This window comes from Podarcis muralis, chromosome 7, assembly GCF_964188315.1.
Source record: "Podarcis muralis chromosome 7, rPodMur119.hap1.1, whole genome shotgun sequence".
Taxonomy (NCBI): domain Eukaryota; kingdom Metazoa; phylum Chordata; class Lepidosauria; order Squamata; family Lacertidae; genus Podarcis; species Podarcis muralis.
Window position 1 is genome coordinate 50045119 of NC_135661.1, and position 22090 is coordinate 50067208.

The 22090-nt window shown below is 40.8% G+C and overlaps 2 protein-coding genes across 2 annotated transcripts in view; one reads left to right on the plus strand and one right to left on the minus strand.

The window, feature by feature from the left end:
• WWOX (WW domain containing oxidoreductase) overlaps positions 1–16269 on the plus strand; it is a 571088-nt gene extending 554819 nt beyond the window's left edge. Inside the window, exon 9 of the mRNA XM_028739628.2 lies at positions 14743–16269. Within this exon, the coding sequence (XP_028595461.1) occupies positions 14743–14931 (189 nt within the window). The 3' untranslated portion in view covers positions 14932–16269. The remainder of the gene's footprint in view (positions 1–14742) is intronic.
• The window catches only part of MAF (MAF bZIP transcription factor), a 239207-nt gene continuing 233218 nt past the window's right edge, over positions 16102–22090 (minus strand). Inside the window, exon 3 of the mRNA XM_028739626.2 lies at positions 16102–16236. The gene's annotated coding sequence lies outside the window, so the exon portion shown is untranslated. The remainder of the gene's footprint in view (positions 16237–22090) is intronic.

Genomic DNA, 22090 nt, shown 5'->3' on the forward strand with positions numbered 1-22090 from the left:
AACCAGTCTAGTAACAAATCTTTAATTTCTAGTGAGCTTTAAAGGGTTTGAGTAGTTTTCTTTTCTTTTCTTTTTTCTTTTTTAACAAACCAGTTCAAGTACATGCCTTTGGATTATAAAAGTACCTGAAATTGCCTAGAATATCAGCATGCATAGCTTGTTAATATTTACATATATTTACATGGGGAAAACAAAAGAAAGATCTACATTTATTTACAATCTACACAGGAGAAGAGAAAGGCAGCATAATTGTATTTCTTAAAATACAGTTGTTTGAATAGTCAGCACATGCATATTGAGATATATTTGTACCAAAGAAGGCAAAGGTTTTGAGACGGACCTTCTGGATTCTATGCTAAGGTATAGCATAATAGAAGTCTCTCTTTTTTATTTTCTTTTTTTAAAAAAAGGTTTTTGCTTTGTTTCTAGTCTATTTGCATCAAGTGCTTTTAAAATGTTCACAAACACAATGGCGCGTTATTTACCCTGGCAATGAAAGCAATACAATCATTTCCTACTAACTAACTAGCAAGAAGCTGCTGGTGAATGAAATATCTATTGTTTTCTCATTACCCATCGACCAACATACAAGGATCTCTCCTTGTAAAGGCAGTGCCTAAGCTATCACCATTAATTATAGAAGTGATATAAATGAGACTCTACAGTATGTACTAAATGAAATATTAACAAGACCAGTGTCTTTAGCCTGAGAGATGCGCTAAACTGGAACTCACTTTACAGCAGTCTATCTATGAAAGTCACACATACATAATACAGGAGTGCCTGGCTTATAGCTCAAAGTCCAGACAGCTGAGGCTGTTTACTAGAACTGTATTATTGCAAAATACATTCCCTTAATTAGCTTCTGGAAGACAGAATTAACACTTAATTCCTTACCACACTGCGGCCCCATCATCCGGCTTTCTGAGTGCATTTTAATGCTGACGATTATGTACACAATGCTCAAAATGGGGTGAGATTCTAATCCCATAGGAATCACACTGTTTTCTACGAATTAAAAAATAATAATTCTTGTTTTAAGCCTAAGGGCAACAATTTACTGAGAAATCATCACGCATCCGACCCATTTGTATGAACATGGAGTGATGCGAGAGAAAATCCTGGCAGATTGTGCCTCAAATTATCACTTGGGAAGATTCGTTTCCTCCACCTTCGCCCCTTTCATTTTTTTATCCTGGAAAATTTAGTTGTTCAACAGTGACCGTTAGGATGTCTTGTCTCGTTCTCTCTCATAGCTTTAAAACAAACAAAAACCCTTTCCATATATTTAGATTCAAACATTTCTGTACAAAAAGGAAAGCCAGTTAAATTCCACGATATGCCGTTCTTTGAAATATTATGCATGAAGAAAGACTTAATTCTGACTAGTAACATCAATAGTATTAAAAGGTTTGTAGAAATATATACAATACTGTTAAGTATACATACATTTATATAAATAATATATTTATATATTACTAAAGTTAATTACAGATAAATCCTTAAAACACAGCAATCAATGTGAGATAACAAAAGAAAATGTCAACAAACTCTGGCTCATTTCTCTCTCGGTTTCGTATTTCCCCCCTCATGGCTGTGTGAAACAAGAGGCCATGTTTAAGCGTGTTTCTCTTTTCCAAATTTTGCTTCTCATGGTTTTCAGAAGGTTGAAGGGGTTTCTCGGTATTTGTTCCCCCAAGGGCCAACTTTCATGCAGAAACATACTTAGTAATTATTTAGACTTGAAGTAAGCCCCATTGAATTAAATAGGATTTACCTCTGAGTAAACGTGGCTAGAATTGGGCTGTGAGGGTAGATCCAGCCTTAGTCATGCTTTGAGTAGAGGAGACTTGTTGAAACAGTGATTTCTAAGTAGGCTTGCCACAGTTTGCCATATATCAGGAAAATTCCTGACATGTCCTGTGTTTTTAGGTGTAAAAATGGTGCCAGAAGGGTATTTTGCTGAATTGGCATAATGTCAGGGAAAACCTGGGTGTATGACCGCGCAATGGAAAAAGCAGCGGAAAGAGCTCAAAAAGCTTAAAATCATTATTTTGGGGGGAAGGTTTCCCCCCAAAAGCTCAATTTGCAGGTGTGAGGAACTTTACTTTTTGAAATATGGCCACTCTATTTTTAAGTGAAGTGCCATTGATTTCAAAGGATTTCTGTTAAGCATGATTTAAGCCTGTATCAAAGTGTGGTTCCAAGGAGATGTTGCAAACCATTATTTCTATCCTAAACTTGATAAATGAACATAACACAAATGAGCAGTTTCCAAACATTTAGAAACTACAAATTAAAAATTCAAAGCTGTGATACATATAATAATTGTGATGTTTGTGTTGAAAAGTATGCTGGGCCTTTTGAAAGCCCACAACTATTATATTGATATCAGTGAAGCCACATCACCCACCCACCCCCATGAGCAGAGAATCACAGGGTAGGAATTACCTTAGAGGTTATCTAGTGGGGATACAGCTACTGTACAGCATTCCTGATCTATGACCACCCAGCCTATGGTGAAATACCTTCACTGACAAATCTATTTAGAGCCTGCCACCACCTGGAAAGATTTAGTTGAAGTTGGCTTCCCTGCAATTTCCACTTATTAGTTCACCTCTTTTTGTGTGTATAGCTGGTACTCATCTGAAGGTCTATCCCCATCTGCATGTTCATCTGGGTTCCCTAAAATGGATGAATGAATCATACATTACAAATGGGGATGTGCAGCCCTTTCCCAGGCCTGTAACCCATGTAGCTGCCCAAGATGAGAGCTCAGTTTGGATCACATAAGCCATCTACCTCCCACTGAAAGAAGGGCAAACTCTAACTTGGGGTGTTTGAGTGGTTGTTGTGTGTCGCTCTCTGTTGCCCATGGACTCCACCAACACTAGAACAAAGGACACACTATGCTGCCATACGAAACTCTCTTGTGGCTCGAGATGGAAAATTAAAATGAACATTCATTGTTTTCTTACTAAAGCTTCCTTTTGTGGAACAGGTGGAACAATTTCTTATTTCTTTATTAAACTGAACTGTAAGTTGGAAGAGTAACTGTTTCTACCTTTTCTTATGCCATCACTGCAAGGTGGCATATCCAGTTCTATTTAAGGCAACAGAACACACACACACACACACACACACACAGCATAGAGGAAATGCAAGGCCTGAGGAAATGCAGGTAGCGCAAGAGGAATTCAGTGACTCATGCTTCTTAAGTATTAGCTCTAGAAAATGCAACGAGTTGTATTAAAGATCAAGATGGATCTAGATCAGTTTCAGACAGATTCCAGAAGTGGTGCTTCAGTTTAGAAGTGGACAGTCTATGCAACTGAGGATCTAACAGCACTTTGCCAAGTGGCTTCTGGTCAACACTGTTCCTTTTTTTTTGGGGGGGGGGGAGTGCCTATGTGTGTGTGTCTCCTTTGCATAGAGGAGATTCTGTTTCAAAGAAAAAACAATATGCTTACATAGGAAGCTCACTTTTATTTGGCTACTTAGCTCCACATGCCCTTAATGCAGTTTTAGTAATACTGTATAAACAAGTATAAAATCTAAAGCCCACACCAACCCAGTTGAGAATCTTCAAGCTGTTCAGAGACCTGTGTAATATGTCTATTATTTTCTGGAGTAAAGGACAAGATGGTGCCTTTTCATTCCATGTACAAAAGCCAACCATTCTGGTAGATTAATCTTACTTCAACACTGGTGGTGCCTATATGGCAAGCAGAGCCCTCTCACCCCCAACTAATAGTAATTAAGTGGGCAAAACTGAGGTTGGTGGGCCAGTCCCCCATTTGGCCTAATGAAGCAGTCTCCACTGTACTGGACAATATCATCTAGTGCACCTGAGGTCACCAGGATATCTTACTGGATGCAGGACGGGCCTCAGGTCACACATACTTCTTCCCTCATGGCTCCTCAGCATCTGCCACTTGAGATGGCTGCCTCACCTTGGTCAGTAGGGCCGACCATGTCTGGAAGACAGTCCCAGGTTTCTAATCTACAACGTGAAAGGAAATTAATGTTTCCAATCTTCATTTCATCCCGATTCTCTTCAGATTGAGGGGACCAGGGGGTTAAAGGCAAAGACCATGGTTTTTTTCTTAAAATATGTTTATTACAATGGATAAATTTTCTTTTTGTACAGTTAAAACCCAAAGTGTAATTTTAATCAAATTGCATGCACTGAATGCAGTTAGGAGAAAAAAAAATCTCTAAGTAAGTTATAATGCCTTGGCAGTGGCAATGAAATCCTCTTTCAGTTTTCCTACTTGAGAAGTATAGAGAGTTTATCTTCCATAATATATGGAGAGAATGTACTGTGCATGTAGGAGGGGAAAGTTAGATCCAGAAAACACTATGCATATCCTTGCTAGCTTGCAGTTTTTGTAACAAACTAAGGTTGGGAATTAACTGCAAATGAATAGCTGGGAGAAAATAAGATTTTATAGATTATTTTTGTATCCACATTTCTCACACAGTACTGGTGAGAATTTTGAGGACGAAATAAAGATTGTGGCAGGTCTCCCTCACCCCACTTTGTTTTCTTGTGATTTGCTGTTGTATCATTAAACAAAGAAATTAGAAGTTAGATGGGAACAAATTTGCTCAGTATCACTAAAGGTTTAAGCAATGTAGGATTTTGAAGCCTCACATATGAGGGTGGATTCAGCAGGCTTTGTTTCCTGACACCAAGCTCTGGGACCAGCTATTAGAAGCTGGCATTATTGGGCTTTGTTCTGTGGTCCCAAGCCTGTATCTAGGCAGAACTGCACTGCACAGGAGTCTCACAAGATTGTGTTACTTCCTCCGTATATAAAAATTCCCAGCGCACTAACTAGATGTCTGTCGCTTAGTCTTTTCCTTGATATTCTGTGTAGAAAGGGTATGTTTGTGTGTGTGTCTATATCTGAATATTCAGTCCTGTTATCTCCCACTTGTAGTTTGAAATGTCACACTACAGGCACAGATATACCACTAGTTCCCAGAGGTGGTATCCATTATAGTGATAACGGAATATGTCCTTGCATTGTGGTGCTTGCCTTGATGGAGTTTGCTAATGTTTGTGTGAGAGCGCTACAGTCTGATGATCCGAGAAACCAGTCTGTTTCTTGTTACTTCCAACCAAGAATTTTGTTGAAGGCAGATTAACATGGGGGCCAGGATTTCCCTAGCACAGAGATATCAAACTAAGGTCACATCTACCGGGCAGAGTCTGACACTCTCAGTTCCGAACCACGCTGGAAAATAGAAGCTATGTTCTCCATGGACACATCTTTGCTGAACTGGGAAGGTACCTGTGCAAACTGCTTCAGCAGTGTGGGTCAGTCCTCCATGTTTGCCAGCACCCTGTATGCCTTTATGGTTGGAACTGGATTGAAATGTGGAGAAATCTAGACTAACCCTCTTTTACCTGACTTAGTAGCTGTGTATGTGCAATGAGTTTTGCAGACATGTTTTTTCCGTACCTGCAGCTTAAAGGCAGGACAGGATATGTGCCATATGCTTCTCCTGTAAGTTTAAATTAACTCTAAAACTGGCCCTCTGAGGTGCTGGCAAGAGCTGGATGGACACATCTGCGATCCTCTTGTTGAGAGGTGAATGGAGTTATCTAAGAAACAGTGGTGAAAGATATGCTATTGATATCTATATGCTATTGAAGTGCCTGCAATTTTTAAAACATTTTTTCCCAGTGGGATAGGATTTTGCTGTCACCTCAAGAATGCCTGAGAAGGTGGTGAGGGCACATGTGCACACACACACAGAGAATGTCAGGTATTCTATAGCCTGAAATATGTTCTCATTACTTCATTTCTCCCCCTCCATTCCCAGCCCCCATTGCTGCATCATAAATTATTCCTGCCAAGGTGGCACAGTCATCAAGCTCTTGTATCTCTCTGCTCATCTCTCTTTGGAAAGTGTTTGCTTCGCTTAACCAACCACAAAATGTGATGATTTTAACGGAACTACTTGAAGTCACATACTTCATGGGAATTGCCTGCTTTGAATTTAGGCTTTATCTCAATCAAATCACTGCGCATTGAGCTATTTCCACTCAATCTCCTCGTTGTGCATTTCTCCCCCTTTATTTAATAACAACAACAATAATAATGTCTGATGAGTTCATCCATATCACTTTAAAAGTACAGTAGCACTTGCCTCCATTATTATTTAGAATTGATTGTATTTGTCATTTATGGCTTTGTTTTGTTAAAATATATGCTATATATTTATGCCTGCTTTAGTACTGGATGCTAAATTTAGAAAATAAACATGCGCTTTGAAAATAGCCAAGGCAGAAAACGAAACATTAGCCCTATAATGTCTTTCCACCAGGAGCACAAGACTATATTAGAATACTAATGGATGCATTACTTATATTAATGAGTTTTTAAAGTCATACATGACTATGAAAAGCCTAGTTCCCTGTAGCATTAAGATAGTTCAATGTTAATTTGTATTCACTGCCTAATTGATCACAATTATTAAAAAAAAATAGGTGTCTGAAAACTTATAGCTAGTTAATAACACTTTTATCCCCGTAATACCTTCAAGAACTCTGTATGGGAGAAAATGTTTTGGGCCATTTGGCAAGTCTCCCGATGCAACTCCAGAAATCCTATGGTACGACTCTTATTTATTCTCCTCACTTCCTCGGGGATTTGAGGCCCTGGCCCTGTGCTGCATGTTAGCCTGAACAGGAGGAATGCCTGCTGTTTTGGGGAAAAAGCAATTTGAAGTGCATTCATAAAGAATTGTAGGTGTGTGATATTCCAGAAGATGGAAATACAGAAGATGGAGTAAGCAGGTAGACTGATTTATTATTCTAAGAGCAGTCAAAATGCTAAGCCAGACATGAAATTTGTGTATGTAATTCATCTCTGGAAAAATATAGCCTCAGTATTGGGGTGGGGGGTGGGAATCCAAAGAGTTGCTAATAAATACTTTTTGTTCATGCAGGGGTTTCTTTTTTATTTGCTTGGCAATAGGCACTCCCACTTATTTGAATCTAGCTGAGTGATGGCAGTAAACTAGAGGAGTCTATTAATATGGTTTGTTTGTTTTTTTTTTGCTTTTCTTTCCTTTTTTTTGGATTAGTACCAAAGATTCAAAGCAGAAGTTATGGGATTTTGTGTGAAACAAAATGGGAACAACAACACTAAGGTCTGCATCTAAAGGGCACGACACTTCCAAAATAAAATATTTTGGATCACAGATTTCCTTGGGAAGGCAAAAAGCACATGTTCAAATCTTTCCCATTTACATCAGTGGGACTGATCATTGAGTCATGCCCAGTGCAGTTCAGGCCAAGGAGAGTGCAGCATATGAAAACACCTCTTGCTAATAAGTTAAAGAAGGTTCATAATTTTGTTTTTTTTAAGTATTTGCCTTGTGAACAAGGAAACCTAAAAGTGTGCTTCATGTGAAAGTTGGAGGGAAAGCCTTTTTTGTTGTTGTTCTCTTCCAAGTTTCAGTTAGCATCCTGCATATCTGAACACATGGATCATACCCACTGCATGTAGAAAATAGGTCAATGAAAAGGCTAAAGGGAACACTTTCCCCTGCAGTACTCAATTTCTTCATACAACCATTATTATTATTTATTGCATCATGGGGGGAGTGGTCCCAATAAAATACCATTTGATTTTCCTAGATCTATTCCTTGTAAATTAAAGCATAGTTACTCAACAGATGAAAAAATAAGATGTATGTGAAATGTGAAACTGATGCACGGTCGAAAAGAGGAAGCCCTAGCTTTGTGCAAGGAGTTTTAGCATTTCTGGCTGTCAATCAACAAATGGCAACATTAACTTCCTCCCAACAACAAGGGAAGCCCCAATCGCATCAGTGGCCAACGATCAATTAGCCTGCCCCCAACTCTGGAGTTTCCTGGCGGCCCCCACCGCCATGAAGGAGAACACGCTATGTGAAACTTTATTATCTAATCTTTGGAGATTAGATAATAATTTGAAAATGCCTTAAACAGAAAGTAAATTGGACAGTAATTTGAAGCCATGTGAAAAGAAACATTCCAAATCATTTTTTGGATAGGGTGGGGAAACTTTCTCAGTCCAAGGCATGTGTTCCCTTCTGGGCAGACTTCTTGGGGACACATTTCGGCAATGGGCTGGGCCAGAGGGAAACATGGGTGGAGCAACAAAGGGAAATTTTAACTTGGAACAGTGGGCTAGTTCTTATAAACCCACACACCCATTTCTACCCTCTGTCCAGGCCAGGGCCAGCCCCCTTGCTGCCACTCCACCACCAGTGCTGCATCTCTTACCTGAGTTGTGCGGCAGTGTCCATGAAGCACCAGCAACGGTGCTGGCTTCCGGCGAGATCTCGCTGAACTCTCATGAGATCTTGTGTACTCCACAAGATCTCACAAGATCTCACCAGATACTGGTACTGCTGTTGGCACCACTTTGCTGGTGGTGGGGCAGCCAGCAAAGTGGGTCCCTACTCTTTGGCTCCCGCTGCTCAAGGCGGGCACCTCACCTTGCCTCATCAGTGGGCCGGAAGATTGATCCAGGCAAGCAAGTGACATCATCGGGCAGAAACATTCAAAAGAGTTGCAGAGCAGGGCCACTGAGATGTGTGTGTGGCTGTGGTGCAGCTGTGATGTGAGGAGAATCCAAAGGGCCAGATTGAGAGGCTTGGAGGGCTTGAGGCATTTGTACCTCTGTCCCGAGGTCACCACCAAACTTGGTATTATATGAAAACTGTCTGATGCCCATAGTTGGATGATTTTGTATGCGTGTGTGTTCTTTAAGTTGATTTAGGGAATAGTATTTTAAAGTTCAGAAAATAAAAGCAAATTGAAAGACGATACAAATTTAAAACAACACTTAAAAGTGCTGATTGTATTTTTATGTTTTGTGTGTGTGTGTGTGTGTGTGTGTGTGTGGTTTTGTCACAATATAAATCAAACCTAATCTAATCTATACTGCAGAATAATTACTAACATGCTCTCAAACTTAATTCACAACAAGCTTCTTTGGTGTGTTTCCTCTCCTAAGAAGAGTTATGTTGACAGCTCCAGTCTGGTGACTCTTAAATGTGTAACTGGATTGGAAATAGTATTTGAGGCACGATTAAAGATTCGTTTGGGCTGCTGCAAAGTTCTTTATCCCATGCATTTCAGTGTCCTGCTTTTGTTAGAAGTTAATGCCAGCAGACCTCCACTTGCATCATTAGTGCCATACGCACCTGACAATCTTTTGACAGTTTAAAAAGAGCTGAAACAAAAGTTGTTTTGATGGCCTAAACCCCACACCATCTCCCTCCCCTGCTTGGTATCACAATAGATCACTGGCCGTTTGTGACAAGTGACACACTCATTGTTTGAGAGGTTTTTAATTAAGCTGTTTAACATGGAGTGCACAGTGTACTGATGTGGCACAGAGCACATGTCACTGAAAGCCATGTGATGATGATTAAAGCAAGCTTTAAAAGATAAAGATTGGAGGGTGTTTTTAGGGTTAGGATGAATCTATCAATTTCAGTTTCTCTGTCTTTCTAGTTTTTGAAGTCTTAAATTCCGTTCTCCACATTTCAACAACCTTTTGCATTTTTTTAAAGGCTCTATGAAAATTTATCATTATTTTAGAGTTAATTTCTCCCGATTCATTTTTGCAAAGCAATTTCCCTTAATATAATACATTTTTGTATGTAATTTTCAGTGATATGTGCATTTATATTAAATATATACCCTAGTATATGCATTTTTCTACTTGGCTGAAGAACTGCCTTGAAAAATGAGGGGAAATGTGAATTTCAAAGGGTGACTGTGTTTCAGTCTATGTAGCATTTTGAGAAGTATGAATTACGTGGTTTTGCCTTACTGCAAACTGAATCAATTTCCCCCCATCTTTATTTGCAAACCACCATTTTCAGTGTCCCAGATGTAGTATTGCTTCAGTTCAAAACAAGAGAGATATTGTTAAATCAACGAAACATTAAAAAACAAAACAAAACAAACCTTTGTAAAAACTGTTAAATCTGAGTAGCCTGGCATTATTTTTCTTCAGATCTATCAGTTTTATGCCCATGAAGATGTATGCAAATGAAATCAATTGACTAAAATTCATCCGATTACACAACTACAGTTTCTTTCAGCAGGTAATAATTCTAATTAAAACTCATATGATTATTTGACAAAGATTCATTTAATTGAGTGGTGGCCTTAACAAGAGGTCTGCATAAATGAGGAAGTGTATTTATGTGGTGTCATGCAAAGCATCAGTTATATGGAAGACTACATAGTTGATATTTAGTTTGGATTACTGAAGTTTGGGTGATGGCAGTTAAACTGATATATGCATAAGAGGGTAAACAGAAGACTATGAATAATTTTATTTATAATTTTATCATTGGAGTGAGTCTGTGCTGGAATACAGGAGAGCAAAACATATTGGCAAGAGCAGAAAGACTAGTCTTTTGCATAGATCACATTAGCTTTATTTTGCCCTTAAGGAAAAATCCTATACATGTCTATGAAAATGACAACTGTTCTATATTTGCTTTTGGATTGATCTATAATGTAATAGAGTTATTATATTCATGCTGTGAAATTCTTTAACCTAGCTGAAAGAACTAAACTAAAATACAGAGAGGCTACCATTCTCTATTCTATTACATTGGCTTATAGAGTTAATTCTTATCCAGGTTTTGAATTTTATAAAATGTTTTCATGAAAGTGACATTAAATAGTTTAACACACTGGGAAACAAAACAAAGCCCCAACACATTAAATGTAGCGGGAACAGGAGCTTTTGGTTTAGAAATAATGAGAAACATATCTGCTCTGCTTTGAAAAGAATAAGAGCTTTCAAACACCAGGTTTGAAAGGAGTAGTGTCTCACCAGAATAAGTAAAAACAGACAAAAAATTCAAATGGATTGCAATTCCTTACTCAGGTTTGACTTCATTCAGCACTTCGAGTTCAGCAGTTACCCACCTCCTTCCTCAGTCAGTAACTCTAATATAACCACTCTCCCCACTCCCCCAGAAAAGCAGATCTCTTGTCATACAACAAATTTAGGAGCAAATAAAAGTCTCCTCTGAATTTTAATTGAACAATATTTTGCAGGTCACAATATTTTGTCTAGACTCAATGTGGTCATCTTGTTCCATGGCTTCTTGCATGGACCAAGATGCTGGGAGTGGGTGTTGGCTAAGGGGAAAACTGAGCAAACAAACAGCCAGCTCCTATGACTGAATGTGTTTAAGCAATTCCTCTTTTGAAAGTGTTCATTTACCCCCAAAGTATGTGCCCTTGGACTTGAAATGCACACCTGTTGTTAAACATTATGATAGAGATTCTGCTTTGGTTTTTGTTTTGTTTTAAACATTTCTTTTTCATTTTGATTAATTCCTTTTGAAATTAAATACAAGTTTGTATTTATTTTTTGCAAATTATAATATAATAATGAACTGTCCAACAGTGTGCACATTTTGACCCAGTGTGCAGCAGCTTTAGAATAGCTGCATTCCATTTTAGGGATAATTAGGAAATGGGTTGAAAACACCACTTTTACTATCACTGCAACATGAACCACACAAATGGTTTTTTAAAGGGAACGGGGCTTGGGGAACTGGGTGGGTAAACCAAGATGCTGGAGAAGAATTTGGGGCCTTGTTAATGAGCCCCCATGGCCTTATTAAGAACTCCAGGAGTTCATGTCCAGGTTAGAGCCTTCTGAGCTTCATTGCTATCTCTATATCTTTTGTGCAAGTACTAGGTTTAATGTGTATGGCAGCCAAACAGCTGGGACAGCAGCATGGGAAGGGGTTCACTGCTGTGGATCTTGTATAACTGAGTTTTAGGGTTATGAAATCCCAGCATACAGAGTCTGTTATGCTGGCGTAGCTCTATGCTGTAGAGCAGGCTGCAGCAAGCAATCTTTTCACTGGGTTCTGTTTACAGCTGATGTGAGAAACCTTTGGCATTCCAGATACAGTGGTACCTCAGGTTACAAACACCCCTAACCCAGAAGTAGTACCTCGGGTTAAGAACTTTGCCACAGGATGAGAACAGAAATCACACAGTGGCTGCAGCAGCGAAGGCCCCGTTAGCTAGAGTGGTACCTCAGGTTAAGAACGGTTTCAGGTTAAGAACAGACTTCTGGAGCGAATTAAGTTCGTAACCAGAGGTACCACTGTATTGCTGAACTACAGCGCCCATCAGCCCCAGCAAGCATGGTGAATGGCTAGGAAAGAGGGGAGTTGTAGTTCAGTAACAATTATAGTTGTAAACTCCTTAAAGCCATTTTGGCATATAAGCAGGATATAAATTAATAAACCTGGAGGGCCAAAGATTTCCCACATCTGGGTCACACCATCAGTGAACGATGTGCAGGCATGTGTGAATAAGCCCTAATTTTACATACTGTGGCCAATGCCAACCTAATAGGGTGTTGGGGGTTGACACAGCAGCCTTTCTGATTATCCCATTTGGAGAAATGTTTTGTTGTTGTTGTTGTTGTTGTTGTTGTTTGCCCAGCAAGTATTTTCATTGGGGTGATAATGTCATTGAAAGATCCAATTCCACCCCATAAATTATTTCTGACTGCCACTGTCCTGTTAGGGACTCAGCAGCAAGCTTGTGAGATACCATAAATGTTGCAAAGAATAACATTATTTAGGGACCAGGAAAAATGGTTGCCACTATCACATTAGTTCCCTGCAATGGCAGTGACTTTAATCTTGACTTTGTAAGTCTCTTTATTTGGATACAATTATAATTAGTTACCATACGAAGGAAAGCAATGCCGATAAACAATCTTAACTTGCTGTGTAAACTGTATTGGTTTTAAAAGTAGACCTGAATGGACACTGTCTTCCCAAATGATCACACATACTATTTTTCATGGAGACTTCAAAATAGCACCTTGTTCTTACAGCTTTTCTGACTGGGCTCTGCCGTTCTCAATTGGCTGAGTTAGAGTTGTATGTGGAGCCAACATTTTGCACCAAACACTCCATTCTGCACTGCTGTGGAATTAATTGTGGTACTCACACAGCCCTGAGCATAGTGAGATCATGGTGTTCTAGGCTGGATTCAAAAAAGTAGAAAGGATTCAAAGTAGAAAGAAAAATAGACAGATAGAAAAATAGTCCTTGTGTGAGCGTTTGCTTAGAGCCATGAAGGGCAGGTTCTGTAGCAAGTTCTCGTGTTTCTGCTTGTGCAAGTGATTGCACAAGTGAAAGGACACAGTTTGATGCAGTGCCAACTTTTTTGCACAATCCTGTAACCATTCTTCTATCCTCCTGCATGTAAGAGGTTAATCTTTTTTGATCCAGTCTTCTGCACTGTCTATAGCTGGTCATGGGAAGCACTCTGCCTACATGGGACTATTGGGCTTTTGAAGTGAAAGCAACAGACATGAGGAAGGACATGCTCTCTTCCTGGCTCTAAGATCCCTACTCTGTTTCATAAAGATTTATACATCTCTAGAGAAAAAGCAGAATACATCTCTAGAGAAAAAGCAGAATCTCCCTACCTCAGTTTGTGCACAGCCACATTCTTTATTGTGGCTGGTGTCACCCACACAATTTAAGTTGTTGACCAGAGATATATGGACAGTTTTGGCATCAGTCCCGATTGCACTTTATATGATAGGCCATAATTGGAGTGCCTGGGTTCATTTGGAACAAGAGGTTTTAAAATAATAAAAATAAAAATGCATTAGTTTGCTGTGAAGAGCAAAGCAGTAAGTATCTCAAGATCTGATAAAAAAAATTCCCCCATTTACAATGCTTTAAACATTTTGTAAGAAACTGTAAACTATTTAACTGTGATGAGATTACAGCTTCCACTTTAAGCTAGAACTGTGCTTGCAGAAACTTCCCCATGTTTATTAGTCTATACATGGAGTCCAGGCTCTACACTAGAGTAAATGCATAGAGGCAACTAGGTGCATAGTATCATAGGTCACACCCACACCATGCATACAAAGTGCATTTAAAGGACATGGCTTCACCCAAAGAATCCTGGGAAGTGTAGTTTATCGCTTGTAGAACTACAGTTACCAGCACCCCAACAGACTACATTTCCTAGGATTAATTAGGAGAAGCCATGTGCTTTAAATACACTTTAAACGTATGCTGTGGCTATGACCATAGTGTGCACCAATTTGAAGGGGGCTCTCCTCTTCTCCAGAGCCTTCTGGAGATATCTGAACAACACAAAATTGCTGGGTGGTTATATCCCCGAGCAAATTATCCCACAATGGCAAAAACCCTGAGTAAAACCAACACCTGCATTTGTGTGGGAAGAGGGGTTTTTACGTATAGAAAGAATGTTAAAGTGTGACAGCCGTTACCTTAGAATTTGACTCCAGATGCCGACAAGAAAGCTGCATTGTTTGCTGGGGCAGATTGACAACTATTGCAGTGCTGGGCTGAAATCACCCAGCCACAGTGGGAGACACTGCCGACATGTTATTTCCTGTAGGATCAGCTGGGTAATGGTGCACAAACTCTGCAAATATCAGGCTAATTTTGCAAAATTGCCCCTTTGAGTTGCGAACACTTTAACTCAAAGCCAGTGCTTATATGAATGCACAAAAGGTGGAATGAGGTGGGTGGGCTCACTCTGTATGGAGGTCAAGTTGTTAATCTGCCCTCAACAATGGTGCTTGCTTCTTCTGCCCTTTCTTTGGAATCTTTAATTTTTCTCTTAAAAATCCAGTGTGCTTATTTCCCACCTTTCTCTCTCTCTCTCTCTAATTGCAGCAACAAGGAGCGGCCACGACTGTCTACTGTGCTGTTGCCCCAGAACTGGAAGGCCTGGGAGGGATGTACTTCAACAACTGCTGCCGTTGCCTGCCATCACAAGAGGCGCAGAATGAAATGACTGCAGCAGCCTTGTGGGAGCTCAGCGAGAAGCTGATCCAAGAACGAATTGGCAGGCAGGGCAAGTAGTGGGCAGCTCCTGGAAAGATCAAAACCCAAGCAGAGAGAGAGAGAGATGCTGGGGGGGGGGGCTGCCAGTGCTGGAATCGTTCCAATCCTATCATCTAGAAGGTTACAAATACAGATTAGCTAGTGTTAAACGAAATGATAGCCATCCTGACATTGTGAAAAGCATTAAAGACAGGAGGGAGATGGCCAACAAGACAGGGTTATCGGACAATATAATTTCCCCAGGCTTAGTTCGGTCTCTTTGATTATGTTCTGCCATTTCTTTTTTAATTATGCTCTTTGCTCACAATGTGTCCCAGAGTAAAGCCAGAGAACCATTTCCCATGCTGTTTTTCTTTTAAGCTGGGCAGCACATTGCATTTTTTAGGCATGTGCCCCCTTCTCTCTTTTCAGCATACACCTAGAAAAGTAGCATGTGAACATGCTCAGCTTGTGTTTCCTACAGGGATGCACTCACAAGGGAGTTGTCTGCTCCTTGCTGCATGTACATTTTGACAGGCGAAGCAGGGGGCTGCCTCTCTGAAATCGAAATGGTGTTTGGGTCTCCCCCATCCATTTGCGAACAGCACCCAGCGAACTTTATGGGATTTGAGTTTGCAATTAGGGCTTACTCTCCGAGAAGGGCATCCCCTTTGCCAGTCTCACTTCTGGCTTGTTAACATTTTGTAAAACAACCCAAAATCTTAAATAACCAAGAAAACTCCTTGGCTGCAAATAAGAACTAGCTTGCCTAAAAAGAGAAGGTGCCCCGAAGTCCAGGTTGCTCCCCTTCTAATTAAATATATTGCAGGATATCCATAAAATATGATATTAAAAGATACATTTGCAAACCATTCTCTAAATACTGTGGGGGGTAATGTCTCTTTACAAACACACAGGGTGTGACCAGCTGGAGGGACTGGGAGGTTTTTTCCATCCATATCTCAGATCAGAGTTTTAAGGAGGGTTGGAGTATACCAACTATTGCCAGTGTCTCAGTTCTCCCAGCACCATGCTCTGTTCAGTATCCCCCCCCCCCCAATTTAAATGTAATAAAAGAACATGCTTGAATATTGTCACCTGAAGAGCAAGTCTGGTTCCCGTGAATGTCTTTAGTTCCTTTTGCCTTTTTTTTTTTTTAAGAAAAGAAAACTTGAGGAAAAATAAAGAACTCTTCAATGCCATGAAAATGCCATTTTTGTTCTTGTTTCGTTCCGAGTTCATTTGTCTGTGGGGATTTTTTAAATTTTTCTTCTTTTTGTGCTTTGTAGCTTATCTTCATGCCAGAAATTGTTGTAAGCCATCTGCAACCCAGCATCAGGTTTTCTGTAAACAAATAAACACAAAATGGTTACTTGACTCTCCTAAAGCTTCAATTATTTGTGATTGGGAATTATACGCAATACTTTCCAGTTAGGTATTGCCTGATTCATCTTACATCAGGGCCGGCCTAGCACTTTTTGCCTGAATCTGCTGCCCCTCCCAACAGTCTTGAGCCTGCGGCGTTGAGGCCATTGCTTCACCTCACCTCATGGGGGGGCTGACCCTGTTTTACATTAAGATTCCCCTCTCCATGCCCAGCCCCAGCAGCCTTGCACCTTACAGTTGGGAAGGGCGCTAGCGTCTAGCCCAAAATTACCCAGTGGGTTTCAAGGCTAAGTAAGCCTTTGAATCCAGATCTCTTTGTGTGTTGTCGCTTTTTTTATCCAGGGATAGAGAGCCTTTGACCCATCAAATGTGGGACTCCCTTCAGTCCCAGTCAGCATAGCCCCCAGAGATGAATGCTGGAAATTGCAGACCCACAACATCTGGTGGGCCATAGGTTCCCCAAATCTGTTCTAGCTACCATACCACGTTGCCTGTCCACAAAAGTGCAACCAGTGCTAGACACACCTTATTGAATTCCACAAGCCACCTCTCATGACTCTCCTAGTTTTAGCCAAATCTCCTCACCCGCATCCTCTAGATAGTTAAAGGGACCATCACAGAAGCTTAGCCACAGCTTCCATCATTAATACAGGGTTAATAATACTGGTCCTTCTTGTATAGATTAGAAGATGATGTATGTGAAATACTATATAAAGGCTAAGGAGTGGTAACATCAAAAAGTAGTCTTAGCATAACTAATGAAAAGGTGCCCGACAATCAACTACTTTGAAGCCGTTTAAAGAGGGCTTCATTTATATAACTTCTTTCTAAATTCATTAGATAATATTTTCTTCTTTTTTCTATTTTTATTGATTTTTATGTACATTGATACAAATGAAAGCAAAATACAACACAACAGGTAACTGAATGTTTCAGGTATTTCACAGGGAATATTTATCAAAAGAACACATCAGGTCCAAGAGCATTAAATCACCCTCTTGCAAAGAAAAAGGCTAATAAGTCTTGGATGTAAGTATACAATGAAGGAAAAGAGGATCAGGAAAAAGCAAATGACAAAGTGAAAGAGATATGTGGCATTTTCTAGGCCACCTCATCCATAATCCCTGGCTTGCACAATCCCAGATAATTATGATTCTATGTAAACAATTCTTTTTAAAAACAAAACAAAACAAAGAATGTCATCTTATTCAAAAAGAGAAAACACAGAGCCCCTGAGCATATATGGAGTGCCCTTATCTTACTGCTCTAACACTCATGCCTGCCTCCATGCATTCAGCTAGAGCAAGCTTCCAAAGTCAGGCACACATTTTGTTTCCTAGCAGATTTATTTCACTAAGAGAGCGCCTGTCAGGCAGCTAAAATCCACCATCAGCCACCCGATCAACCCCCTACCACTTTGCTCCTTACAGCCTTCCATCATTTCAGAAGCCCTTCCTTATGCAACCAAAGTAACAATATTTAAAAGGAATGAAATGGCTGTGTGATAAATAAAAAGGAACAATATTTCCAAAATAATTGCTACTTTGCTCTTTGATAAATGGTTCAAGTGCTCGATAATTCAAAGCCATTAGCTTTAAATGCTGCATTGTACTTTGGTACATTTCCCTTCAGTCAAATTTATTTATTGATCTGTTGATAGATGCCGTTTCAGAAAATTTACATAAATTGGTACCCCCGCTCCCTCCCTAACAGATATCAGTGAAATGACAACCACATGCAAATAAGTGGAAGTTCATCATGCAGAAATCCCACAGAAACACAGAGTTAAGCCATGTAAGGCCACGTCAGAGCAGGTACATACAGTTGTAGGATCTCCAGCAGCAACATTTGGATTTTCCCCATAGAGGTGCTGGCCACTGATTTATATGGAAGCAAAGTCTCTATATAATAGGGAGTGTCTTCCCTATCAAGCTAAGTGGCCTTCCTTCCTTTTTATCAATGTGAGCTGCTTAAGGAAACAAGTTTTGTCTGAAAAGTGGGGTATAAATGCAGTATTTAAAGAAAAAAAGGTACAGGAAGCTCTGTCCCCCCTGTCCCTGCCTGGCAGACTGCTTGGCTCTAACCATCAGGTGCCTTTGACTACAGGGCCAAAGGAAAACACGTGGTGGTTATATGGTTCTCCAATTGTCACTGGACCTCAACTCCCATCATCCCCAACATCCACAGATGATGGGAACTGCAGTCCAAAAGCATCTGGAAGGGCCAACGCTCTCCCTGTATGGCAGCCAGAGGACTACTGTTTACTGGGTTGCATGCAGGGATAGACAAATCTATCAATCCTAGTTTCTCTCCATTTCTCATTTTCCCCCCAAGAGAGCGGTGCAATTTGGTGGATTGGTTCTAATTTGCACATTAATGCCTGGAGCAGATCAGGCCATTTCATATGAGAATTTGCAAAGGCTAAACACCTCAGGAATCTTCATGGTTGGCTTTGACCAACAATGGCTCTGTCGGGTCTTAGGCCTTTGCCAAGCTTCCTGCCTTAAGATCTTTTAAGTCATGGGGAGCTGTGACTCTCCATAGATTGTTGGACTCCAGTTTCAGTCAGGCTCAGCCAGCATGGCTAATGGTCAGGTATGGAGGGAGTTTTAGTCCAACACTATCTGGACTACAGTCAATGTTAAGACTACATTTCCCATCATGCCTGACCATTAGCCATGCTGGACCTGGAGGCCATTATGTTCCCCAGCCCTGCGTTAACTGGAGATATCAGGGACTGAAGCCAAGGGCCTTCTACACACAAAGCACATGTTCTGCCACTAAGCTATCCCCCCCCCCCCCCGGTAACCTTCCACAGAACAAAAGACAAATATCCTTGGGGCAAGACAATATTAGAAAGCCTTTTTTTCAGCAACACTGCAATAATTTGACTTATGTCAAGGTTGAATAGCTCTCTGCCAGGTGTTAAAACTCATGACCTTTCAAGCCAAACACACTTATACTAACCAGTTTACCACTGGAACAATCAATATCTTGTAAGTGAGATAGTCTAGACAGATCCTCTTTTGTCCTTTGGTCTTATTTGTAGCTTAAGAATTGATAATTATATCTAGCTCGGAAGAGAACTGCCTTGGCTATTTAATAAACTCTCTTTCTCCCTCCAACAGCATTCTTTCCCATTTTGCACTCCTGGTTTTTTTTTAAAGCTTCAGTTTTCCTATTCATTTTTTCTAGATTTAATAAGCTATTTGAAGGGCTCTCCCTTGTACTTTTTTCTTTTTAAATAATATCTTACCTACGGCAGGGGGGAGGGGGAGGTTTGCACTAGAAGGCATTGTAATACACCTGAGAATTTTTTTTTTTTTTTTTTTTGAGGCAGGTCTGTAGCTCAGCAGTCCGCTAGAGCATAGGACGCTTAATCTCAGGGTTGTAGATTTGAGCCCCACATTGGGCAAAGCATTCCTGCATGGTAGGGGGTTGGACTAGATGACCCTTGTGGTCCCTTCCAACTCTAGAAGTCTATGATACTATGTAGCACCTGTTTTACATGTAGAAGGTCCCAGTTTCAATCACAAGCATCTTACGGTGGGGCTGCGAATGTCTGAAACCACGGGAAGTCACTGTCAGACAGTGTCTGTTGCTTACAAGCCTGTGGCTTTCTAAATGCAAGGGTGCATTCTAAGGAAATCCTCAAACAGAGCTTGATCTGTAACAAGATGATACTGCAGCGTTTTTGGCCAGAAGGCAAGCAACAATTTAAACAGCCCTCCCAAAACTGTGCAGTAGCCTGGTAATAAATCACATAAATGCGATTCTGATTGCATGCTCCTTGGGACAGAGACCTTCCTTATTATTTGGTAAAGTGCCGTGCACACCCACTTACAGTGGTACCTCTGGTTACGAACGCTTCTGGTTGCGAACGCTTCGGGTTACGAACTCCGCTAACCCGAAAGTAGCTGCTCCTGGCTGCAAACTTTGCCCCAGGATGCGAACAGAAATCGTGTGCCAGAGGCTAGCACACAGCGGGAGGCCCCATTAGCGAAAGCATGCCTCAGGATAAGAACAGTTTCAGCTTAAGAACGGACCTCCGGAACAAATTAAGTTTGTAACCAGCAGTACCACTGTATTCTAAAAAAAAAGCACAAAATATAGCTTACTTCAAAAGTTTCCTTAAACTAACACTACTAAAATGAAATGACATAAACAGTCATTTTCCATAGTGCAAATGTGGATCACATGTTTTATTCTACCCTGCTTCAAACTCCCTGAAGCAGAAAGCTAGCAGAAAGGAATTTTAGACCACTCTGATCCCTGACACACTAGTTTTCATATTCACTAGCTTCCTCCTAAATGTGACAGGATGACAATCCAAACATGTAATGCCCTCCCACTGCTTTCTCAAATGACGCAGTCTAGTGAGGACTATACGCAGAGGTCCCCCTCCCCAAAACATTCAGACATAATAGGGCAGAAGGGCAGATAGGCATCCTGGGACTGATACTGGTTGTATATTCTGCTTCCTTCTTTGTGCACAAACATGCTAATTTTCTCCCCAGACTGTAGAAAAGAAAGGATTCAATGAACCTTCAAAGACTCTCCCTATTTGGATTGTCCTGCAAAATTCAAATGTGGCATCCATTGCTAATCCCACTCAGAGTAGACCCATTGAAGTTAATGGACATGGCTAACTTAGATTCATTAATTTCAAAGGGTCTGTTCTGAATAGAACATAGTTTGATACAAGCCTGAGATTGTGTGTTTTCTGGCTCTAACTTGAATATGATTTAATAAAGCAGCATTTGTCAGGATGCACATTTTTCTGGAAGGTTTCTCCTGCCTCCCCCTCCAGACACAGACGTGTACTTTATGCAGCATTGAGAAATCGTGCTTGTTTCTTTAAAAGAGCACTTTCCGGATGGTGCTCCATGAATTAGCCCTATGCCTTTAAAAGAGGAGATTGCTTTGGTAAGAGTGCGGCGTGGCAGTTGTAAAAGTGTCAAGGTGTTATGAATGTCCTGATGATAGAGCCCAGTTGTTATTTGCCGGGTAGTGAGGGAGGATAGCTAATGATGTGCAGCATGTAAAATGTTTGTTGCTCTAATCCATCTGTGTGGAGGGGAGCAAGGGAGAAATGGAGAAATGCAGGGGGATTTACTTGGACAGCTGGAGATAAAGTGTGCACTGATGGAGTCATCCAAGAGGTAGCTGTCAACGGGAACCGTCTCTGCATATAATACAAGGCAGTTCACAAGGTGGCCTTATTCTTTTGTCTGCGCTTTTAAGAGAAAAAGGAAAGGGCGGGGCTGATGATAAAAGAGCAGCCAACTGCCTGACTAAAGCACAGTGCATAGCAAAATAGGAAGTTGCCTTTGGTCCATCTAGCTCAGCACTGTTGGCACTGGCTGGCAGTGGCTCTCTGGGGTTTCAAGTAGGAACTGTTCACAGCCCTACCTGGAGATGGCAGGGATTGAACCCGGGACTGTCTGCATGTAAGGCAGGTGCTCTACCACTGAGCTACAGCCCTTCCCCACTGGAACAGACAAGACGGAGTAATGAGCCCATTGCCTCCTTCAGATCATGGATGCAGATGCTCACTCTCTGGGGTTCCTGGGCAATCAAATGTAAGACTATAAGAAGACCCTTGGTGGTTTAGTCGAAATGTCCATTGAATCCAGCATCCTTTTTTCTGCAGTGGTCAGCCAGATTCCTATGGGAAGCCCACAAGCAGAAAAAAGGAAGCTCAGTGTTGTCTGCACTGACTGACAGTGGCTCTCCAGGGTTTCATGCAGGAGATATTCCCAGCCCAACCTGGATATGCTGGGACTGAACCTGAAGCCTTCTTGCATGTAGT